The 25,689-nt window shown below is 37.8% G+C and overlaps 2 protein-coding genes across 3 annotated transcripts in view; one reads left to right on the top strand and one right to left on the bottom strand.

The window, feature by feature from the left end:
* The window catches only part of CORIN (corin, serine peptidase), a 270,732-nt gene that overhangs the window by 2,725 nt on the left and 242,318 nt on the right, over positions 1 to 25,689 (bottom strand). The window contains 2 exon segments of the mRNA XM_082390479.1: positions 21,804 to 21,937; positions 24,068 to 24,339. Of these exon segments, the coding sequence (XP_082246605.1) occupies positions 21,804 to 21,937; positions 24,068 to 24,339 (406 nt within the window).
* ATP10D (ATPase phospholipid transporting 10D (putative)) overlaps positions 1 to 25,689 on the top strand; it is a 181,807-nt gene that overhangs the window by 138,466 nt on the left and 17,652 nt on the right. The window contains exon 24 of one of the 2 annotated variants that reach the window (XR_014244096.1): positions 453 to 562. The gene's annotated coding sequence lies outside the window, so the exon portion shown is untranslated. Of the gene's footprint in view, positions 1 to 452; positions 1,989 to 25,689 lie in introns of those variants that run through there. The other variant, XR_014244097.1, reaches the window with a different exon arrangement.

Genomic DNA, 25,689 nt, shown 5'->3' with positions numbered 1-25,689 from the left:
AAATCAGAGGACTTTTTGTCATTTCCTGCAGTTAATGAAAATATATCAAACTTTTTTTTTAATTTAGCATATCAGAACTGAGTCTCTCATAATTGATTTCATTCTTTAATTTTGATCCACTTTATAAATGTAGAACATACCCAAAATGGAACATTCAAGGATAGTTTTCCCACAAAAAAAAAGTGCTAGAAAAATACTCTAAAATAATTCATTACTTTCAAGATTCTTGCTATGTGAATGAATGCATTAAGTAAGACCACTTACTGTATTTAATAGAAAAAAATTAGCATGCTTAAACAGAAAATACCACATAAGAATTAATTACAGTAAAACATTATTTATTTATAACCTACATTTTATTTCACATGCATAGTGATTTTCATTCTTGATATTTAAGTTTAGGTGTCGCAGGCAAGTTTTACTCAGTTTTTTTGTCCACATATAATTAACAGAAAAACACTATGGCTTTTAAAATGCTAATGTTTGCTACATCTGAAAAGATGAGAATGAGAGATGTATTCTGCATGGCCTCCAAAGAGAAGGATTGATACCCAAAAAATAAGTAAGTATGTGGACTCATGGCAGAAATTTACAAATACTCCTTGCCCTGCAAGAATTTCAAACTTGTAAGTACATCTATGGTCCTCCCACTTTGTAATGTCAGGGAATAGTAGAAATCATGTTTATTGATGCTCTTCTAAACACTTTCCCTGTATTAGTTCATTTAATCCTCATGAAATCCCTACAGGTTAATAATAATTATTATTATTATTTACATGTTATTACTTATATAATTACTTAAATATATAATAATAATTATAACTGTTATATCTATTTTGGAGATGATAAAACTGAAGCAGAGTTTTATAACTTGTTCATTAGCAGAGCTAGGAGTTAAACCCAGGCAGTCTGGCACATGACTCCAACTTTATAACTACTAGGTTATCTTGTTTCTTAGAAATGCTACTGAATACAACTGCTATTAAACCAAAATTGACTTTATGATTGTGCTGTATGCTTTTGTAGAAGTGGTGATCTGTTTTTTTTTTAATTGAAGTTTAGTTGACTTAGAATATTGCATTAGTTTCAGGTGTACAGCAAAGTGATTCAGTTACATATTTCTTCAGATTATTTTCCATTATAGGTTAATACAAGATATTGAATATAGTTCCTTGCACTATACAGTAAGTCCTTGTTGTTTATCTACTTTATGTATAGTAGTTTGTTAGTGCCATACTCCTAATTTATCCCTTCCCCCCTCCCTCTCCCCTTTGGTAACTATAAGTTTGTTTTCTATGTCTGTGAGTCTGTTTCTATTTTATATGTAGATCCATTTGTATTATTTTTTAGATTTCACATGTAAGTGATATCATATAATATTTGTCTTTCTTGGACTTCACTAAGTATACTATTCTCTAGGTCCATCCATGTTGCTGCAAATGGAATTATTTCATTCTTTTTTATGGCTGAGTAATAGTCCATTGTACCACATCTTCTTAAGCCAATCAGGTGTTGGTGGGCACTTGGGTTGTTTCCATGTCTTAGTTATTGTAAATAGTGCTGCTATGAACCATGGGGTGCATATATCTTTTCGAATTAGAGTTTTCATCTTTTCCAGATATATGCCCAGGAGAGGGATTGCTGGATCATATGGTAACTCTATTTTTAGTTTCTTAAGGAACCTCTGTACTGTTTTCCATACTGGCTACACCAATTTAAATTCCCACCAACAGTGTAGAAGGGGGTTCCCTTTTCTCCACACCCTCTCCAGCATTTATTATTTGCCGACTTTTTGATGATAGCCAGTCTGACCAATGTGAGGTGATACATCATATGGTTTTGATTTGTATTTCCCTAATAATTAGCGGCGTTAAGCATCTTCTCATGTGTCTTTTGGACATCTGTATGTCGTTGTTGGAGAAATATCTATTTAGGTTTTCTGCCCATTGGGTTGTTTGTTTTTTCAATATTGAATTGTATGAGCTGTTTATATACCCAAAATGAAAATTTGGTATATTTTGGATATTAACCCCTTGTCAGTCACATCATTTGCAAATATTTCCTCCCATTCTGTAGGTTATCTTTTTGTTTTGTTGATGGTTTCCTTTGATGTGCAAAAGCTTTAAGTTTGATTAGGTCCCATTTGTTTATTTTTGCTTTTATTTCTTTTGCCTTGGGAGACTGATCTAAGAAAATCTTGCTACGATTTATGGCAGAGAATGTTTTGCCTATGTAACCTTCTACGAGTTGTATGGTATGTCTTACATTTAGTTCTTTAAACCACTTTGAATTTATTTTTCTATAAGGTATGATTTACATGTAGCTGTCCAGCTTTCCCAACACCACTTTTTGAAGAGACTGTCTTTTCTGCATTGTATTCTTGCCTCCTTTGTCATAGATTAATTGACCATAAGTGTTTGGGTTTATTTCTGGCCTCTCTATCCTTTTCCATTGATCCATATGTCTGTCTTTGTGCCAATACCAAGCTATTTTGATTACTGTAACTTTGTAGTACAGTCTGAAGTCTGGAAGGGTTATGCCTCCAAGCTTTGTTCTTTTTCCTCAGGATTGCTTTGGCAATTCTGGGTCTTTTGTGGTTCCACATAAATTTTAGGTTTACTTGTTCTAATTATGTGAAAAAAATGTCATGGGTATTTTGACAGGGATTGCATTAAATCTGTAGATTGCTTTGGGTAGTATGGCCAGTTTAATAATACTAATTCTTCCAATCCAAGAGTATGGGATATCTTTCCATTTCCTTGAATCATCTTCAGTTTCCTTTACAATGTTTTATAGTTTTTAGTATAAAGGTCTTTTACCTCATTGGTTAAATTTATTCCTAGGTATTTTTTATGTGATTTTAAAAAGGATTTTTAAATGTTCTTTCTGATATTTCATAGTGTAAAGAAATGCACCAGATTTCTGTATATTAATCTTGTATTCTGCTACCTTGCTGAATTCATTTATTAGTTCTAATAGTTTTTGTGTGGAGACTTTAGGATTCTCTATATAGAGTATCATGTCATCTGTAAATAGTGACAGTTTTATCTTTTTCCCTCCAACTTGGATACTTTTTCTTTTTCCTGTCTGATTGCTGTGGCTAGGACTTCCAATACTATTTTGAATAAAAGTGGTGAGAGTGGGCACCCTTGTCTTGTTCCTGAGTTTAGCAGGAAGGTTTTCAGCTTTTCACCATTGAGTATTATGTTGGCTGTAGGTTTGTCACAAATGGCTTTTATTATGTTGAGATATGTTCCCTCTATACCCACTTTGGTGAGAATGTTTATCATGAATGGATATTGAATTTTTTCAAATGTTTTCTCTGCATCTATTGCGATGATCATGTGCTTTGTCTTTCCTTTTGATAATCTGGCACATTACACTGATACATTTTTCATCTATATTCATCAAATATATTGACCTGTAATTTTCTTTTTTTGTAGTGTCTTTGTCTGATTTTGGTATCAGGGTGATGGTGGCTTCATGGAGTGACTCTGGGAGTTTTCCCTCCTTTTCAGTTTTTTGGCATAGTTTGAGAAGGATAGGTATAAGCTTTTCTTTGTATGTTTGGTAGAATTCCCCAGTGAAGCCATCAGGTCCTGGACTTTTGTTTGCAGGGAGTTTTGTTTTGTTTTCTTTTACAGATTCTATTTCACTTACAGTGCTCAATCTGTTTAAATTATCTGTTTCTTCTTGATTCCATTGTTTTTTGTTTGTTTTTTTATTTCTGAGATATACATTTTAAAGTAAAAACTAGAATTATGACTTATAACATTATACTAGAACATATAAGATTTTTAGAAATTTCATGTAATGTCTGAAACATTTATATTAACATATTTCCATACAAATAACCCAATGAAACTTTAGTATTAGTTGTTTGTTTTTTTACACTGCAGATTCTTATTAGTCATCAGTTTTATACACATCAGTGTATACATGTCAATCCCAATCGCCCAATTCAGCATACCACCATCCCCACCCCACCACAGTTTTCCCCCTTTGGTGTCCATATGTCTGTTCTCTACGTATGTGTCTCAACTTCTGCCCTGCAAACCAGCTCATCTGTACCATTTTTCTAGGTTCCACATACATGCGTTAATATACGATATTTGTTTTTCTCTTTCTGACTTACTTCACTCTGTATGACAGTCTCTAGATCCATCCACGTCTCAACAAATGACTCAATTTCGTTCCTTTTTATGGCTGAGTAATATTCCATTGTATATATGTACCACAACTTCTTTATCCATTCATCTGTCGATGGGCATTTAGGTTGCTTCCATGACCTGGCTATTGTAAATAGTGCTGCAATGAACATTGGGGTGCATGTGTCTTTTTGAATTATGGTTTTCTCTGGGTATATGCCCAGTAGTGGGATTGCTGGATCATATGGTAATTCTATTTTTAGTTTTTAAGAAACCTCCATACTGTTCTCCATAGTGGCTGTATCAATTTACATTCCCACCAACAGTGCAAGAGGGTTCCCTTTTCTCCACACCCTCTCCAGCATTTCTTGTTTGTAGATTTTCTGATGATGCCCATTCTAACTGGTGTGGGGTGATAACTCATTGTAGTTTTGATTTGCATTTCTCTAATAATTAGTGATGTTGAGCATCTTTTCATGTGCTTCTTGGCCATCTGTATGTTTTCTTTGGAGAAATGTCTATTTAGGTCTTCTGCCCATTTTTGGATTGGGGTGTTTGTTTCTTTAATATTGAGCTGAATGAGCTGTTTATATATTTTGGAGATTAATCCTTTGTCCGTTGATTCATTTGCAAATATTTTCTCCCATTCTCAGGGTTGTCTTTTCGTCTTGTTTATGGTTTCCTTTGCTGTGCAAAAGCTTTGAAGTTTCATTAGGTCCCATTTGTTTATTTTTGTTTTTATTTCCATGACTCTAGGAGGTGGATCAAAAAAGATCTTGCTGTGATTTATGTCAAAGAGTGTTTTTCCTATGTTTTCCTCTAAGAGTTTTATAGTGTCAAGTCTTACATTTAGGTCTCGAATCCATTTTGAGTTTATTTTTGTGTATGGTGTTAGGGAGTGTTCTAATTTCATTCTTTTACATGTAGCTGTCCAGTTTTCCCAGCACCACTTATTGAAGAGACTGTCTTTTCTCCATTGTATATCTTTGTCTCCTTTGTCATAGATTAGTTGACCATAGGTGCATGGGTTTATCGCTGGGCTTTCTATCTTGTTCCATTGATCTATGTTTCTGTTTTTGTGCCAGTACCATATTGTCTTGATTACTGTAGCTTTGTAGTATAGTCTGAAGTCAGGGAGTCTGATTCCTCCAGCTCCGTTTTTTTTCCTCAAGACTGCTTTGGCTATTCGGAGTCTTTTGTGTCTCCATACAAATTTTAAGATGATTTGTTCTAGTTCTGTAAAAAATGCCTTTGGTAATTTGATAGGGATTGCATTGAATCTGTAGATTGCTTTGGGTAGTATAGTCATTTTCACAATATTGATTCTTCCAATCCAAGAACATGGTATATCTCTCCATCTGTTGGTATCATCTTTAATATCTTTCATCAGTGTCTTATAGTTTTCTGCATACAGGCCTTTTGTCTCCCTAGGTAGGTTTATTCCTAGGTATTTTATTCTTTTTGTTGCAGTGGTAAATGGGAGTGTTTCCATAATTTCTCTTTCAGATTTTTCATCATTAGTGTATAGGAATGCAAGAGAATTCTGTGCATTAATTTTGTATCCTGCAACTTTACCAAATTCATTGATTAGCTCTAGTAGTTTTCTGGTGGCATTTTTAGGATTGTCTATGTATAGTATCATGTCATCTGCAAACAGTGACAGTTTTACTTCTTCTTTTCCAATTTGTATCCCTTTTATTTCTTTTTCTTCTCTGATTGCCGAAGCTAGGACTTCCAAAACTATGTTGAATAATAGTGGTGAGAGTGGACATCCTTGTCTTGTTCCTGATCTTAGAGGAAATGCTTTCAGTTTTTCACCGTTGAGAATGATGTTTGCTGTGGGTTTGACGTATATGGCCTTTATTATGTTGAGGTAGGTTCCCTCTATGCCCACTTTCTGGAGAGTTTTTATCATAAATGGGTATTGAATTTTGTCAAAAGCTTTTTCTGCATCTCTTGAGATGATCATATGATTTTTATTCTTCAATTTGTTAATATGGTGTATCACATTGATTGATTTGCGTATATTGAAGAATCCTTGCATCCCAGGGATAAATCCCACTTGATCGTGGTGTATGATCCTTTTAATGTGTTGTTGGATTCTGTTTGCTAGTATTTTGTTGAGGATTTTTGCATCTATATTCATCGGTGTTATTGGTCTGTAATTTTCTTTTTTTGTAGTATCTTTGTCTGGTTTTGGTATCAGGGTGATGGTGGCCTCATAGAATGAGTTTAGGAGTGTTCCTTCCTCTGCAATTTTTTGGAAGCATTTGAGAAGGATGGGTGTGAGCTCTTCTCTAAATGTTTGATAGAATTCACCTGTGAAGCCATCTGGTCCTGGACTTTTGTTTGTTGGAAGATTTTTAATCACAGTTTCAATTTCATTACTTGTGATTGGTCTGTTCATATTTTCTGTTTCTTCCTGGTTCAGTCTTGGAAGGTTATACCTTTCTAAGAGTTTGTCCATTTCTTCTAGGTTGTCCATTTTATTGCCATAGAGTTGCTTGTAGTAGTCTCTTAGGATGCTTTGTATTTCTGCTGTGTCTGTTGTAACTTCTCCGTTTTCATTTCTAATTTTATTGATTTGAGTCCTCTCCCTCTTTTTCTTGATGAGTCTGGCTAATGGCTTATCAATTTTGTTTATCTTCTCAAAGAACCAGCTTTTAGTTTTATTGATGTTTGCTATTGTTTTCTTTGTTTCTATTTCATTTATTTCTGCTCTGATCTTTATAATTTCTTTCCTTCTGCTAACTTTGGATTTTGTTTGTTCTTCTTTCTCTAGTTCCTTTAGGTGTAAGGTTAGATTGTTTACTTGAGATTTTTCTTGTTTCTTGAGGTAGGCTTGTATAGCTATAAACTTCCCTCCTAGAGCTCTTTTGCTGCATCCCATAGGTTTTGGATCATCATGTTTTCATTGTCATTTGTCTCTAGGTATTTTCTGATTTCCTCTTTGATTTCTTCAGTGATCTCTTGGTTATTTAGTAAAGTATTGTTTAGCCTCCATGTGTTTGTGTTTTTTACATCTTTTTCCCTGTAATTCATTTCTAATCTCATAGGCTTGTGGTCAGAAAAGATGCTTGGTATGATTTCAATTTTCTTAAATTTACTGAGGCTTGATTTGTGACCCAAGATGTGATCTCTCCTAGAGAATGTTCTGTGTGCACTTGAGAAGAACGTGTAATCTGCTGTTTTTGGAAGGAATGTCCTATAAATATCAATTAAATCTATCTGGTCTATTGTGTCATTTAAAGCTTCTGTTTCCTTATTTATTTTCATTTTGGATGATCTGTCCATTGGTGTAAGTGAGGTGTTAAAGTCCCCCACTATTATTGTGTTACTGTCGATTTCCTTTTATAGCTGTTAGCAGTTGCCTTATGTATTGAGGTGCTCCTATGTTGGGTGCATATATATTTATAATTGTTATATCTTCTTCTTGGATTGATCCCTTGATCATTATGTAGTGTCCTTCCTTGTCTCTTGTAACATTCTTTATTTTAAGGTCTATTTTATCTGATATGAGTATTGCTACTCCAGCTTTCTTTTGATTTCCATTTGCATGGAATATCTTTTTCCATCCCCTCACTTTCAGTCTGTATGTGTCCCTAGGTCTGAAGTGGGTCTCTTGTAGACAGCATATATATGGGTGCTGTTTTTGTATCCATTCAGCAAGTCTGTGTCTCTTGGTTGGAGCATTTAATCCATTCACGTTTAAGGTAATTATTGATATGTATTTTCCTATGACCATTTTCTTAATTGTTTTGGGTTTGTTTTTGGAGGTCCTTTTCTTCTCTTGTGTTTCCCACTTAGAGAAGTTCCTTTAGCATTTGTTGTAGAGCTGGTTTGGTGGTGCTGAATTCTCTTAGCTTTTGCTTGTCTGTAAAGCTTTTCATTTCTCCATCAAATCTTAATGAGATCCTTGCTGGGTAGAGTAATCTTGGTTGTAGGTTCTTCCCTTTCATCACTTTAAGTATATCATGCCACTTCCTTCTGGCTTGTAGACTTTCTGCTGAGAAATCAGCTGTTAACCTTATGGGAGTTCCCTTGTATGTTGTCATTTTTCCCTTGCTGCTTTCAATAATTTTTCTTTGTCTTTAATTTTTGTCAATTTGATTACTATTTGTCTCAGTGTGTTTCTCCTTGGGTTTATCCTGTATGGGACTCTCTGTGCTTCCTGGACTTGAGTGGCTATTTCCTTTCCCATGTTAGGGAATTTTTCGACTATAATCTCTTCAAATATTTTCTCTGGTCCTTTCTCTCGGTATTCTCCTTTTTGGACCCCTATAATGCGAATGTTGTTGTGTTTAATGTTGTCCCAGAGGTCTCTTAGGCTGTCTTCATTTCTTCTCATTCTTTTTTCTTTATTCTGTTCCGCAGCAGTGAATTCCACCATTCTGTCTTCCAGGTCCCTTATCCGTTGTTCTGCCTCAGTTATTCTGCTATTGATTCCTTCTAGTGTAGTTTTCATTTCAGTTATTGTATTGTTCATCTCTGTTTGTTTGTTCTTTAATTCTTCTAGGTCTTTGTTAAACATTTCTTACATCTTCTCGATCTTTGCCTCCATTCTTATTCCGAGGTCCTGGATCATCTTCACTATCATTATTCTGAATTCTTTTTCTGGAAGGTTGCCTATCTCCACTTCATTTAGTTGTTTTTCTGGGGTTTTATCTTTTTCCTTCATCTGGTACATAGCCCTCTGCCTTTTCATCTTGTCTTTCTGTGAATGTGGTTTTTGTTCCACAGGCTGCAGGATTATAGTTTTTCTTGCTTCTGCTGGCTGCCGTCTGGTGGTTGAGGCTATCTAAGAGGCTTGATGGGAGGCTCTGGTGGTGGGTAGAGCTGGCTGTTGCTGTGGTGGTCAGAGCTCAGTAAAACTTTAATCTGCTTGACTGTTGATAGGTGGGGCTGGGTTCCCTCCCTGTTGGTTGTTTTGCCTGAGGCAACCCAACACTGGAGCCTACCTGGGCTCTTTGGTGGGGCTAATGACAGACTCTGGGAGGGCTCACGCCAAGGAGTACTTCCCAGAACTTCTGCTGCCAGTGTCCATGTCCCCATGGGGAAACAGAGCCACCTCCCGCCTCTGCAGGAGACCTTCTAACACTAGCAGGTAGGTCTGGTTCAGTCTCCCCTGGGGTCACTGCTCCTTCCCTTGGGTCCCGATGCGCACACTATTTTGTGTGCGCCCTCCAAGAGTGGGGTCTCTCTTCCCCCCAGTCCTGTCGAAGTCCTGCAATCAATTCACACTAGGCTTCAAAGTCTGATTCTCTATGAATTCCTCCTCCCATTGCCGGAACCCCAGGTTGGGAAGCCTGACATGGGGCTCAGAACCTTCACTCCAGTGGGTGGACTTCTGTGGTATAAGTGTTTGCCAGTCTGTGAGTCACCCACCCACCAGTTATGGGATTTGATTTTACTCTGATTGCGCCCCTCCTACCGTCTCATTGTGGCTTCTCTTTTGTCTTTGGATGTGGGGTATCTTTTTTTGGTGAGTTCCACTGTCTTCTTGTTGATGATTGTCCAGCAGCCAGTTGTGATTCTGGTGTTCTCGCAAGAGGGAGTGAGAGCACGTCCTTCTACTCCGCCATCTTGGTTCCTCTCCTTGATTCCGTTTTGGTGGGCTGTGTGTGTCTAGAAACTTGTCCATTTCTTTTAGATTGTCCAATTTGTTGGCATATAACTTTTCATAGTATTTTCTTATTTTTTTTGTATTTCTGTGGTATTAGTTGTTATTTCTCCTCTTTCATTTCTTATTTTATTTGGATCCTCTGTTTTCTTCTTGGTGGGCTTGGCTAGAAGTTTGTTGATTTTTGTTTATCTTTTCAAAAAACCTGGTCTTGATTTTATTGATCTTTTCTATTGTTTTTTTAATATCTATTATTTTATTTATTTCCTCTGTAATCTTTATTATTTCCTTCCTTCTGCTGCCTGTTTTTTTTTTTTTTTAATTTTTATTTATTTATTTATGGCTGTGTTGGGTCTTCGTTTCTGTGCGAGGGCTTTCTCTAGTTGCGGCAAGTGGGGGCCACTCTTCATCACGGTGCGCGGGCCTCTCACTATTGTGGCCTCTCTTGTTGCGGAGCACAGGCTCCAGACGCGCAGGCTCAGTAATTGTGGCTCATGGGCCTAGTTGCTCTGCGGCATGTGGGATCTTCCCAGACCAGGGCTCGAACCCGTGTCCCCTGCATTGGCAGGCAGATTCTCAACCACTGCGCCACCAGGGAAGCCCTGTTTTTTTTTTTGTTCTTATTTTTCTAGTTCATTTAGCTAGTAGGTTAGGTTGTTTGAGATTTTTCTTATCTCTTGAGGAAGGCCTTATTTCTATGAACTTCCCTATTAGAACTGCTTTTGCTGCATCCCATAGATTTTGTAAGGTTTTGTTCTCTCATTTTCCGATTTCTTATTTGATTTCATCATTGATCCATTGGTGTTTTTAGTGGCATGTTGTTTAGTCTCCATGTGTTCACTCTCTTCCTGTTTTTCTTTCTGTGGTAGTTTCATACCATTGTGGTTAGGAAAAATGCTTGAAATGATTTCTAAATTTGTTGAGGCTTGTTTTGTGACCTAGTTTGTGGTCTATCCTAGAGAATGTTCTATGTGTGCTTCAAAACAAGTACAACTGGTCTGTTGTGTCATTTAGGACCTCTGTTGCCTTACTGATTTTCTGTCTGGATGATCTGTCCATTGATGTCACTGGGGTGTTAAAATCTCCTACTATTATTGTATTCCAGTCAATTTCTCCCTTTATGTCTATTAGTATTTCTTTTACATATTTAGGTGCTCCTATATTGGGTGCATATACGTTAATCAGTATAATAGTCTCTTTTAGTATTGATCCCTTTATCATATGATACACTTCTTTGTCTTTCTTTATGGCCTTTGTTTTAAAGTCTATTTTGTCTGATATGAGTATTTCTACCCCTGCTTTCTTATTGTTTCCATTTTCATGAAATATTTTTTCCATCCCCTCACTTTCGGTCTGTGTTTGTCTTTCACCCTAAAGTGAGACATTTTTAGGCAGCATATTGTAGCTTCATGTTTTTTATTCAGTCTGTCACTCTTTTGATTGGATCATTTACTCCATTGATATTTAAGGTAATAATTGACATGGGAGGAGACAAGATGGCAGAGTAGAAGAAAACAAGATGGCAGAGTAGAAGAAATTGAGCTCACCTCCTCTCACAAAAACACCAAAATCACAACCACTGAACAACCATCGACAGAAAAGACTGGAACCTAGCAAAGAAGATATTCTACATCCAAAGACAAAGAAGCCACAACAAGATGGTAGGAGGGGCGTATTTGCAATAAAATCAAATCCCATACGCACTGGGTGGGTGACCCAAAAACTGGAAAATAATTATATCACAGAGGTTCTCCCACAGGAGTGAGAGTTCTGAGCCCCACGTCAGGCTCCCCAGCCTGGGGATCTGGCATCAGGAGGAGGAGAGCCCAGAGCATTTGGCTTTGAAGGCCAGCAGTGCATGAGAAGGCCTTCTAAGCGCAAGAGCTCCACAGGACTGGGGGGAAAGAGACTCCACTCTTGGAGGGCACACACAAGGTTTCATATGCACTGGGATCCAGGGAAAAGAAGTGACTCCGTAAGAGCCTGGGCCAGACCTACCTGTGTATCTTGGAGGGTCTCCTGGGGAGGTGGGGGTCAGCTGTGGTTCACTGGGGGCAAGGACACTGGTGGCAGAGGCCCCAGGGAGTACTCATTGGCATGAGCTCTCCTGGAGGTCAACATTTTGGCACTGAAACCTGCCTCCCTCAACAGCCTGCAAGGTCCAGTGTTGGGAACCCTCAGGCCAAACAACCAACACAGCCCCACTTACAGGCTGCCTAAAGTCATCCTGAATGCACAGCTGCCTCTAAACACACCTCTTGAAACAGCCCTGCCCACCAGAGGGACAAGAACCAGCTCCATCCACCAGTGCGCAGGCACCAGGCCCTCCCACCAGGACGCCTGCACAAGCCCCTGGACCAACCTCACCCACCAGTGGGCAGACACCAGAAGCAAGAGGAACTACAAACCTGCAGCCTGAGAAATGATGGCCACAAACACAGAAAGTTAGACAAGATGAGATGGCAGAGAAATATGTTCCAGACAAAGGAACAAGATAGTAAAACCCCAAAAGAACAAGTAAGTAAGTGAAGTGGAGATAGATAGACAATCTATCTGCCTGAAAAAGTATTCAGAGAAATGATAGTAAAGGTGATCCAAGATCTTGGAAAAATAATGGAGGCACAGCCTGAGAAGATACAAGAAATGATTAATGAAGAGCTAGGAGATTTAAAGAACAAACAGATGAACAATACAAAAACTGAAATGAAAAATACACTAGAAGGAATCAATAGCAGAATAAATGAGGCAGAAGAACAAATAAGTGAGCTGGAAGACAGATTGGTGGAAATCATTGCTGCAGAGCAGAATAAAGAAAAAAAATGAAATGAGGACAGTCTAAGAGACCTCTGAGACAACATTAAATGCACCAACTTCTGCATCATAGGGGTCCCAGAAGAGAGAGAGAAAGGGCCTGAGAAAATATTTGAAGAGATAATAGCCAAAAACTTCCCTAACATGGGAAGGGAAACATGGACTGCAGTCCAGGAAGCACAGAGGCCCACACAGGATAAACCCAAGGAGGAATATGCCAAGACACATATCAAATTTTCAAAAACTAAAGACAGAGAAAATATTAAAAGCAACAAGGGAAAAGCAACAAGTAACATACAAGGAAATCTTCATATAGTTATCAGCTGCTTTTTCAGCAGAAACTGCAGGCCAGAAGGGATTGGCATGATATATTTCAAGTGATGACAGGGAAAAACTGACAACCAAGAATACTCTACCCAGCAAGGCTCTTGTTCAGATTCGATGGAGTAATCAAAACCTTTACAGACAAGCAAAAGCTAAGAGAATTCAGCACCACCAAACCAGCTTTACAACAAAATGCCAACAAACTGCTAAAGGAACTTCTCTAGGCAGAAAAGAAAAGGCCACAATTAGAAACAAGAAAATTATGAATGGGAAAGCTCACCAGTAAAGGCAAAGGTAGGAAATCAGCTCCCTGCAGGTATGATATCAAAACCAGTAATCATGAGGAGACTACAAATGTAGGATATTGGAAATGCATATGAAATTAAGAAACCAGCAACTTAAATCAATCTTTTATACATATAGACTGCTATATCAAAATCTCATGGTTGATTCAAAAGGATACATTCAGCACAATGTTCATGGCAGCAATGTTTACAATAGTCAAGACATGGAAGCAACCTACATGTCCATCAACAGATGAATGCATAAAGTAGATGTGGTATATCTATACAATAGAATATTACTCAGCCATTAAAAAGAATGAAATAATGCCATTGGCAGCAACATGGATGGACCCTGAGATTATCATACTAAGTGAAGTAAGTCAGAGAAAGACAAATATCATATGACATCACTTATATGTGGAATCGTAGAAAAATGATACAAATGAACTTATTTACAAAACAGAAATAGACTCACCAACTAAGAAAAGAAACTTTTGGTTACTAAAGGGGAAATGTTGGGGGGAAGGGATAAATTGGAAGTTTGGGATTGACATACGCACACTACTATATTTAAAATAGATAACTAATGAGAACCTGCTGTATAGCACAAGGAACTCTACTCAATATTCTGTAATGACCTAAATGGGAAAAGAATTTGAAAAAGATTAGATATATGTATGACTGAATCACTTTGCCCTACACCTGAAACTAACATTGTAAATCAACTATACTCCAATATAAAATAAAAAATTTTTTAAAAACCTCATGGTAACCACAAACCAAAAATCTACAATAGATAAACACACAAAAAAGAAAAAGCAATCCAAATACAACTCGAAAGATAGTCATCAAATCACAAGAGAACAAAAGAGGAAGGGAAGAAAAAAAGACCTACAGAAACAAATCATAAACAATTAAGAAAATAGCAATAAGAATACACATATCGATAATTACCTTAAATGTAAATGGATTAAATGCTCCAACCAAAAGACACAGACTGGCTGAATGTATACAAAAATAAGACCTGAATATATGCTGTTGACAAGAGACCCACTTCAGATATAGGGATAGATACAGAATGAAAGTGAGGGGATGGAAAAAGCTATTCCATGCAAATGGAAATCAAAAGAAAGCTGGAGTAGCAATACTCGTATGAGACAAAATAGACTTTAAAGAAAGACTGTTACAAGAGACAGAAAAGGACAGTACAGAATGATCAAGGGATCAATCCAAGAAGAAGATACAACAATTATATATGCACCCAACATAGGAGCACCTCAATACATAAGGCAACTGCTAACAGCTGTAAAAGGAGAAATCAACAGTAACACAATAATAGTGGGGACTTTAACACCCCCCCTTACATCAATGGACAGATCATCCAGACAAAAATCCATAAGGAAACACAGGCCTTAAATGACACATTAGACCAGGTGGACTTAATTGATATTTAAAGAGCATTCCATCCTAAAGCAGCTAAATACACTTTCTTCTCAAGTGCACATGGAACATTCTCCAGGATAGATCACATGCTGGGCCACAAAGCAAACGTAGGTAAATTTAAGAAAATTGAAATTATATCAAGCATCTTTTTTGACCACAACACTATGAGATTAGATATCAACTACAAGAAAAAAAAACTGTAAAAAACACAAACACGTGGAGGCTAAACAATATGTTAGTAAACAACCAACCAATGGACCACCGAAGGAATCAAAGAGGAAATAAAAAAATACCTAGAGACAAATGAAAATGAAAACACAATGATCCAAAACCTTCGGGATGCAGAATAATAAGTTCTAAGAGGGAAGTTAATAGCAATACAATCTTACCTCAGGAAACAAGAAAAATTTCAAATAAGCAACCTAACCTTACACCTAAAGCAACTAGAGAAAGAGAAAACAAACACAACCCAAAGTTAGTAAAAGGAAAGAAATCATAAAGATTAGAACAGAAATAAATGAAATAGAGATGAAGAAAACAACAGAAAAGATCAATGAAACTAAAAGCTGGTTCTTCAAAAAGATAAAATTGATAAATATTTAGATAGACTCATCAAGAAAAAAAAGGTAAGGAGCTTAAATCAAAATTAGAAATGAAAAAGAAGTTACAACAGACACCACAGAAATACAAAGCATCCTAAGAGACTACTACAAGCAACTATATGCCAATAAAATAGACAGCCTAGAAGAAATAGACAAATTCTTAGGTACAATCCTCCAAGACTGAACCAGGAAGAAATAGAAAATATGAATAGACCAATCACAAGTACTGATATTGAAACTGTGATGAAAAAACTCCCAACAAACAAAAGCCCAGGACCAGATGGCTTCACAGGCAATTTCTATCAAACGTTTAGAGAAGAGTTAACACCTATCCTTCTGAAACTATTCCAAAAAACTGCAGAGGAAAGAACACTCCCAAATTCATTCTATGAGGCCACCATCACCCTGACACCAAAACCAGACAAAGATACCACAAAAATAAAAGGAAATTACAGGCCAATATCACTGAACATAGACCCTAAAATACTCAACCAGAATACTAGCAGACCAAATCCAACAATACATTAAAAGGATCATACACTGTGATCAAGTGGGAATTATCCCAGGAATGCAAGTATTTCTCAATATCCACAAATCAATCCATGTGATACACCACAATAACAAATTGAAGAATAAAAACCATATGATCATCTCAATATGTGCAGAAAAATCTTTTGACAAAATTCAACACCCATTTATGATTAAAAAAAAGCTCTCCAGAAAGTGGGCAGAGAGGGACCATAACTCAACTTAATAAAGGCTATATATGACAAGCCCACAGCTAACATCATACTCATCAGTGAGATGCTGAAAGTATGTCCTCTAAGATCAGGAACAAGACAAGGATGTCTACACTTGCCATGTTTACTCAACATAGTTTTGGAAATCCTAGCAATGGCAATCAGAGAAGAAAAGGAAATAAAAGGAATCCATATTGGAAAAGAAAAAGGAATACCATCACTGTTTGCAGATGCCATAATAACTATACATAGAAAATTCTAAAGATGCTACCAGAAAACCACTAGAGTTCATCAATGAATTTGGTAAAGTTTCAGGATACAAAATTAATACACAGAAATCTGTTGAACTTCTATACACTATCAACAAAAGATCAGAAAGAGAAATTATGGAAAAATCCCATTTCCCTTTGCATCAAAAAGAATAAAATACCTAGGAATAAACTTACCTAAGGAGACCAAAGACCTCTATTCAGAAAATTATAAGACGATGATGAAAGAAATCGAAGATGACACAAACAGATGGAAAGATACACCATGTTCTTGGCTTGGAAGAATCAATGCTGTCAAAATGACTAGACTACCCAAGGCAATTTATAGATTCCGTGCAATCCCTATCAAATTACCAATGGCATTTTTCACAGAATTAGAACAAAAAATCTTAAAATTTGTATGGAAACATAAAAGGCCCCATATAGCCAAAGCAATCTTGAGAAAGAAAAACAGAGCTGGAGGAATTAGGCTCCCTCACTTCAGAATATACTATAAAGCGACAGTAATTAAAACAGTATGGTAGTGGCACGACGACAGACTTATAGATCAATGGAACAGTATAGAAAGCCCAGAAATAAACCCACGCACCTGTGGTCAGTATATGACAAAGGAAGCAAGAGTATACAGTGGAGAAAAGACAGCCTCTTCAATAAGTGGTGCTGGGAAGACTGGACAGCTACATGTAAAAGAATGAAATTAGAATATTCTCTAACACCACACACAAAAACAAACTCAAAATGGATTAAAGATCTAAATGTAAGACCAGATACTATAAAACTCTTAGAGGAAAACATAGGCAGAACACTCTCTGACATAAACCGCAGCAATATGTTTTTGGATCTACCTCCTAGAGTAATGCATATAAAAACAAAAATAAACAAATGAGACCTAATTAAACTTAAAAGCTTTTGCACAGCAAAGGAAACCATCAACAAAACAAAAAGACAACCTACAAAATCGGTAAAAATATTTGCAAATGATGCGACCAACAAGGATTATTCTCCAAAATATACAAACAGCTCATGTGGCTCAATGTCAAAAAAACAAACACCCCAATCAAAAAATGGGCAGAAGATCTAAATAGACATTTCTCCAAAGAATACATACAGATGGCCAAAAAGCACATGAAAAGATGCTCATTATTACTAATTATTAGAGAAATGCCAATCAAAACTACAATGAGGTATCACTACACACTGGCCAGAATGGCCATCATCAAAAAGTCTATAAACAATAAATGCTGGAGAGGGTGTGGAGGAAAGGGAACCCTCTTACACTGTTGGTGGGAAGATAAATTGGTACAACCACTATGGAGAACAGTATGGAGGTTCCTTGAAAAACTGAAAATAGAGCTACCATATGATCCAGCAATCCCATTTCTGGGCAAATGTCCAGAGAAAACCATAATTTGAAAAGATACATGCACCCCAATGTTCATTGCTGCACTATTTACAATAGCCAAGACATGGAAGCAACCTAAATGCCCATCAACAGAGGAATGGATAAAGAAGATGTGCTACATATATATAGTGGAATATTACTCAGCCATTAAAAAGAATGAAATAATGTCATTTGCAGCAACATGGATGGACCAGGAGATTATCATACTAAGTGAAGTAAGTCAGAGAAAGACAAATATCATATGATATCACCTATATTTGGAATCTAAAAAGATGATACAAATGAACTTATTTACAAAACAGAAATAGACCCATAGACTTAGAAAACAAACTTATGGTTACCAAACAGGAAAGGTCGGGGGGGGGGGGGTTGGATAAATTAGGAGGTTAGGATTAACATATACACACTACTATATATAAAACAGATCATCAACAAGGACCTACTGTATAGCACAGGGAACTTGACTCAATATTCTGTAATAACCTATATGGGAAAAGAATCTGAAAAAGAATGGATATATGAATATGTATAACTGAACCACTTTGCTGTATACCTGAAACTAACACAACATGGTAAATCAACTATACACCAATATAAAATAAAAATTAAAACAAATAATTATTGATAGGTATGTACTTATTGCCATTTTAAACCTTGTTTTCCAGTTGTTTTTATAGTTCTTCCTTGTTCATTTCTTCTTTTGTTTTTCCTTTTGTGGTTTGATTATTTTCTTTTGTAGTATGCTTGAGTTCCTTTCTTTCTGGTTTTTGTGAACCTACTGGGTGTTTTGATTTGTGATTACTATGGATTTCAAGTATGTTGACCCATTATTATATCTTTAAACTGCTAGTCATACAAGTTCAAACACATTCTAAAAGATCTACATTTTTATACTCCACTCTCCCACATTTTGTGATTTTTGATGTTCTATTTTACATCTTCATACTTATTCTTTTGCTGTTAATTGTAGTTATAATTGCTTTTATAAAAAAATTTTTTTTTTGCTTTTTAATCTATGTACTGGCCTATTTAAGTGATCTTCAATCCTTTTACATATTTGCTTCTACTACTGTGATTTTTCCTTTCCAATAGATTCTTGCTTCTTTTCTAGAGAAAGAAGAAGACCCTTCTTCTTCAATATTTAGAGAAGACCCTCCCATATTTCTTTTAGGGTAGGTTTAGTGTTGCTCTATTCTTTTAGTTTTTTCTTGTCTGAGAAATTCTTTATCTCTCATTCTATTCTAAATGATAATCTTGCTGGGTAGAGTATCCTAGGTTGAAGGTTTTTCCCTTTCAGGACTTTGAATATATCATGCCACTTCCTAGAAGTGGTGAACATTGCATTCATAACTTACCAATGCCGTAAACCTAACTAATAAGCATAGATTTTGCAAGAGGCTAAGCTGTTCTGTCTGAAAGCCTAATTGATTTTTAAGCGAAATTTACTGGAAACAATTTTATTAGACATATTCCACAATTTTTTCATCTCCTCTTATATAAAAGAAATACTAAGATACTGACTTATTTAGGCTGAGCTACTTATTATGCCAGAGAGTGATTAAAATGGGATATTTACAGGTCAGCATCTCTACACTTCAGATCAGAAACTTAGCCACATAATTATCTAGCATCTAATTTTTGCAAGATTCTGTGCTACAGTCTACACAAGTAAAGAGCTACTTTTGTCCCTAAGGGGCCAAAAGTCCACTTGGGTAATGAGAAAAACTTTACATGAAAGCAAAATCTAAGGGCTATAAATAAAGGAGTCTTCAAAGGAATAAGTGATTACTTCCAGCCTGAGGGGAACACAGGGTCCCCATAAGAGTGGGTTTTGAGCTAGGCTTAATGAGGCAGGTGGACATTTGTTAGTTGGAAAACAAGAGGTGAAGAAGCATCAATTCAAAACAAAAGGGGGATACAGCTAAAGGTACAATTTGTCTGGTTTTTGGTCCTCTTTTCCTCTTCATAATATTGGGCTTTAGGCCAAAGTTTATGTTTGGTTTCAATACTGAGTTCCCTGATTTCTAGACCTTAACAAAGGACCCATGGCTTCCAATGTGACCTGTTGATGCAATTAAGGAAGGTAATGAGAGGTTCTGGTGCATAATCTTGCTCCAGACTTGGTAAAAAGTAGCTTTTGTTTCTACCTGGAGTTGTGTTAGAGAGCATCTGGTATGCATTTAAGATATCAACAGTGCAGAATTCCCACCACTAAAGAAGTTGGCAGGACCTGTTTCCTATTAGACATTACGATATGAACATGCCTATGCCTGTGGCTGTGTTGGACCTTCATTTCTCTTTCAAAGAATCACCTTCTATCCCCTCCCTTTAGCAGTTACCAAGAGATGAAGAGGAACTAGTTTTTGGTAGACCTCCAGATCATGCTGGCAACAGGGAGAAATGTATTCACATTTAGGATAGTGTAGTGACCAAGCACTTGAATTCTGAAGCCAGGCTGCCTACATTCATATCTTCATTCTACCACCTTAATGCTGGGTGATATGGGGTAAATTACTTAACCTCTCTGGTCCCTTGTTTTCTTGATCTGTAAAATAGGAAAAACACAGATACTGCCACAAGAGATGACTGTGAGAATTAAGTGAGTTATTAGAAAGTATTTAGAAGAGATCCTGGAACACAGTAAGCACTAACTGGTAGATGTTAACATTCACATTGTTGATATTCATTGAGGGCATATGCCAGACGTCATATACAGATATGTTAAAATATTGGGACATTAACCCAGTTAATCCTAAAAATACGCTGCAAATCAGACAGAATCAGCCCCATCTTACTTGGGAGAAAATATTCTAGAGAGGTTAAATAACTTCTTCAGGCCACATTGTTCTCACTGCCAGAGATGGGAGCCAACCCAGACCTTTCAGGTTGCAAATCACGTGTCCTAGCCCTGACACCACGCTGCCTCCTAGTCACTTTTTTTTTGGCTTTGGTCTATCAAACCTAGGCCTCTTGCATGGAAGGCAGGGGTTCCTCTATCACTGCCCACCTCAGCTGGATGACTTGGGGCCAGAGGACAGAAGGGAAGGTGACTCAGTGACACTTCAAGGGAGCCTGCCTCCCTCTTTCCCATGACAACTGTCTACATCACCACCAGGCCATTTCTATTCTGAAATGGACAATCAAAAATGTCATTTTATTATGTTGGGTCAGGGGCAATCGCACTGTTGCATCTCTTCTTCAATTCTAAAACTTGGGGGCAATTTGATCTACTCCAAAGCAGTGAAATAACAAAGGTGCTTCATAGCACTGTAGTGCAATAACTGCCTTCCCCACTCTGTTACAAGCTTCTTTAAGTGCTCTCCCTTTTTCATCCTCCCCTGGGAGCCAGTCCAGTATAAGATGCAATGAGTGTTTATTAAGTAAAAATGCTTCCCTGCAGGGGGGTGGGAGTGGTGGTGGGATGAATTGGGAGATTGGGAGTGACATGTATACACTGATGTGTATAAAATGGATGACTAATAAGAACCTGCTGTATAAAAAAATAAATAAAATAAAATTCAAAAATTCCAAAAAAAAAAAATGCTTCCCTGCATTGCTAAGTTAGCATACTCTAGGAACTGCTGTGACCAGAAATCCTGAGTCTAAAGGTCGTGTTCAGTGATATTTGAAGACATGCTGCCAATCACGTGCAGGCCCAGACAATGCCAGTGTGATCAACTCCTGAGACGGAGGTGGGTCTGTCACACACCCTGGAGATTGGGGTGTTGTATGGGCTTCAGTGCCATCACCCCGATGGTTGAATATGCCCTTGGTGTCTGTCCCCTGCTTCCTGAGGCAACCTGGTTGGAGCTCTGGTTACCACTAGCTGCTCTCAGAAACTTGCTTGTCCTGGCCACTAAAATGGTCCAAGGAGATGGACCAGAACAATTGCTTCTCCTCCTGTTGCTGACCCAGGGTGCTGACCCCATGCAAGAGGTGAGAAAGCAGAAGGCAACCTGAGTGGGGGGCAAGGAGGTTACTCAGGGGGTTGCTTGGGTCCTGAATAAAGGAAAACACCCTGTGAATAATTAAAACATTTGGTAATAAATTATTTTCAAAAAATGTTCCCAAAGGGCCACACATGAATACTAATGGGCTTCTATGGACCCATTGAACCTACTGCTGAACTGAATGTCCTTGGTAACCAGAAAGCAACTTACCATGCACGAGTCAACTGTGCCAGACTCATAGCCGGCACAGATCATCCGGGTGGTGATGGTCTTCGTGTCAAAGTAGGACTGACACTGCTCCAGAGAAATAATGCGGACTTCTCCCTCTTGCAGCTTAAAAGGCACTGGATTTTTTTTAAAAAGAAGAAGAAATAAAATATATGAGGGTAAAATGACTCAAAAATGAGGCTAGCCAAATATGAAATGATAACATCTTTATACCAAGAAAACCATGCTCTTAAAATGCCATTTCAAAGACGAAGCTCATTTGGAATCAGAATTTTCCAATAATTATAAGTGCTGACAGCAATCATTTAATCAAACCCCTTCATTTTGTTAATGAGAAAATTGAGGCACAGACTGGTAAAGTAACCTGGCTCATGCTTTCCCTCTCTTATTATGTGTAGCAACATAAACAATAGCTACTACAGTGAAAAGGAAAATCATCAAGCCAGAGCGCTCCTCCAGGTGGGAGGCTGCCAGCTCTGTGACAGCTCAACATGTGAGCCCTGCTCTGCTCAAGTTCAGACTGCCTGTTCAGACTAACAGAGGAAGGGCTGCCCTATCCTTGGTTTGAACAGTGTGTCTCATCATGTGCTACAGTAGCCATCATCTGAGGTCAGAACCTTGAATCCTAGAGGATACATCAGAGAGATGTCGAAAGGGAAAAGCCATCCCTTAGTGTCAGCAGAGAGAACATGTGAATTTCAATCTTGCTCCAAAGTTCTCACAGAATAACAATGTATTTCTCAAAGCCAGCAGCAAGAATCTCTCATTGTTCAGCCATTCTACAAAACATACACACTGTTCTCCTTTAAATAGTGATGGTGAAGCAGTGTACACGTACAGGGTACCTTAATGGAAGAAAGAATACGTTTTCCAATACGTTTGGAAAAATCAATGCAATGCAGACAGTGGAAGTTCCCCAAGTTGTCGAAAGAATGGCAAAAAAAACCATCGCTAATGTTTACTGGGTACCCACAGTGGGCCGGGCTCCTGCACTCAGCATTCTCTGGGCCTATTTTCTTTAATCTTTACAATAATCCTGTGAGTTAGACAGTTGCTATTATTTTTTCCATTTTACAGTAAGCTAGAAGGTGGTGTAGTCAGTGTCAATCAGATCTTTTCAATGAACTCAGACCCTTGCTCTTCCTACTACATTATATACGTGGTATGTGCCATATGTCACACGATTACTCTGAGTTTAATGTGGATATTGGGAACAATACAAGTAGAGGCAATATAGATTCTGCTCTCATATATCACAAAACTAATTATAGCTTTTAAAAACCAAGATTAGCAGGCATGGTGACATTATATGTCTGATATTGCCTTCATATTTCTTACATGTTAGCTTTTCAGAAGTCATTGACTTACTACTGTCTAGTTACTTTTTTCTTTTTATTCTCAGTTGATCGTATAGAAAAGAAACTCAGCTTAGCTCAAAACTTGACTAAATTTCAGGAAAAACAATCGTCCTTCAAATTGGCAGTTGCTAAGACGGATAACAGGAGACAGATATATATCATCATCCCTGAGAGCTGCAGTACTACACCTGATATAGTTGGCATGGTCAGTGCCTACCATTAAAGAAAATATCTCATCGATTAAATTCTTATTCTAAACCTTTAATAAGTCAAGCAGAATGAGAGAGGCCTTTATGGGCGGCTGAGAGTCAGCAGTACAATTTTTTTAATTTCTATATGTTTTATTTTTTGAAATCATCTAAGAACCCAAACTATTTAAATTAATTTGAATAGGCAAATAGCTAACCAGTTTTCCTTCTAGAGAGACTTACAGGCTGTGTTACCGATGTTGATAGGACCAAATCATAACAAAGAGTTGGAAATGGGACCGTCCAGCTTGACTGCAGAAGCGGAACTACCTAACTGTTAGACAGAGGCTCCGAGCGACTTTGCCTGAAGTGAGTGCAAATCACCAATGGAAACAATGCAAGGGAGGATGACTTGATAGGTCTCATCTTGCGTGCCAGCTCTAAAACATCAGTAGCGGCTCCCTGGAGAAAGACTGAGATGTGGAGAAGGATTTCTGAGGTTGTATCTGGGCTTGGCAGGTTTAAGTGCATGGTGAAGTATTGACATCTGTGATTTGCATGGAAGGGAGAGTGACACGTAATGCTAAGTATCTGTGGCTCTACTTTTGTAAGTGAAAATGGGAAATGATTGCCAAAGGCCAGGAAGTACCCTATTGTTTTCCAGTTACAAGCTGAAAGGCTCCTGAGGATCCTGACTTACTTTTGTTGCCCATGTGTCCCCAGCCTGTGATATAGCAGTAAGTATCAGGTTCTAACGACTGCTCCGGGCTGGGTAAGCAGACGGGCCGGACGTAGCTCGTTTCATCGATGTCTTCGCTTAGCTCCACTATGCTGATGTCATAGTCCACCACTGCTCGACTGTAGCGAGGATGCAGGATGATGGTTTTCACGAGGCGCATCTGCATGAACGTTGATGGGTGGTCTAGATTATTGATGCCAAACACCACTTTCCAAACGGCAGCATTCTCTCTCCTAAAATAATAATTCAAGAGCTATTGGCATCTTAAGCTCAGATTTATCTTTTAAAATTTACATTTTATTTTTAAAATATTTATTTATGTAAATAATGGCTCTTTCCATGCCCATCTCCCACGTATTCATATAAGAAGCATTTATATAACCCCTGAGCAATTTGCAAATATTTCACTGTTGTGGAAAGCAAAGCCCATGCTTCCTGAATGGTGCTATTCTAGAAAATAACACTTGTTCGCTTTGAAAGGCAGGCAGCGTAGTTAATACTTGCTTCATTGAGTGGGAAAGATGACGAAAAGACATGAAGAGAAAAGAGACAAGAGAAAAAAATGAAGGAGAATGAAAAGCTGAGGCTAAGAGATCCCTCCAATAAGGAGCCAGGGCTTCAGAAATGTCAAGTTTTCAGGAAAGGCTTCTGAAAATTTCAAGCTAGGGGCTTAAAAAGGCCACCCACAACTTCTAATGGGCAGTCTTACACTTCATTGTTTTTGAAAACTTGTCAGCAATAGTCTAGTCAATTCCATCTTAAAACACTTTTCCACTCGACTTCCAGGACTCTCCAAGCTCCAGAATTTCCTCCCATCTCTGGGGCCCCTTCCTCTCTGTCTTCTCTGCTGGATCCTCCTCCTCTGCTCTCAGTGTCTATATTGAAGTGCCCCAGGCCGCTGCCTTCAGTCTTCTCATTCTACACTCACCCCCTAGAAGATTTCACCTAGTCCAATGGCTTTAAATGCCACCCATAGCCTTGTACCTCCCAAACATATATCTCCAGCTCCATCCTCTCCCTTGAGCTGCAGACTTGTACATCCAATTATCCACTCACATATTTGCTTGGATGTTTGATACTGGCTAAGATTTATGAGTGCTAACTGTGTATGTGGCAATGTTCTAAGCATTCAAAATTCATTCTACAGTTATTTAATATTTATAACCACCAGTTATGCAGTTGAATCATCTCTCTTACACCCAACATTGATTGCATCAGCAAGTCTTCACTACTCTGCTTTCAAAAATATCCTGAATCTTGTTGTTTCTCCCTCTGCCACCACTACAGTCCTAATCTAAGCTACTCTCATCTCCCAAATGGTGGCCCTTCTTCTACTCTTCGCCCCTATAACCCATTCTCACAGTCGCAGAGTGATCTTTTTAAAAATAAAATTAGATCAAATTCATTTTCTGCTCATAATTCTCCAAGGACTTTGAATCACACTCAAGACAAACTGTAGACTCCTATCCATGGCCTTCGAGGCCCCACACGACCTGCTCCATTCGAACCCCAGGGACTTTCTATTTTTGGACATGCCAAGGACATCCACAACTCAGGACTCTTCACTTTCTGTTCTCTCAGCT

This window comes from Balaenoptera borealis (assembly GCF_965194805.1).
Source record: "Balaenoptera borealis genome assembly, chromosome: 4".
NCBI lineage: Eukaryota > Metazoa > Chordata > Mammalia > Artiodactyla > Balaenopteridae > Balaenoptera > Balaenoptera borealis.
This window is presented reverse-complemented; position numbering and strand designations above follow the sequence as displayed.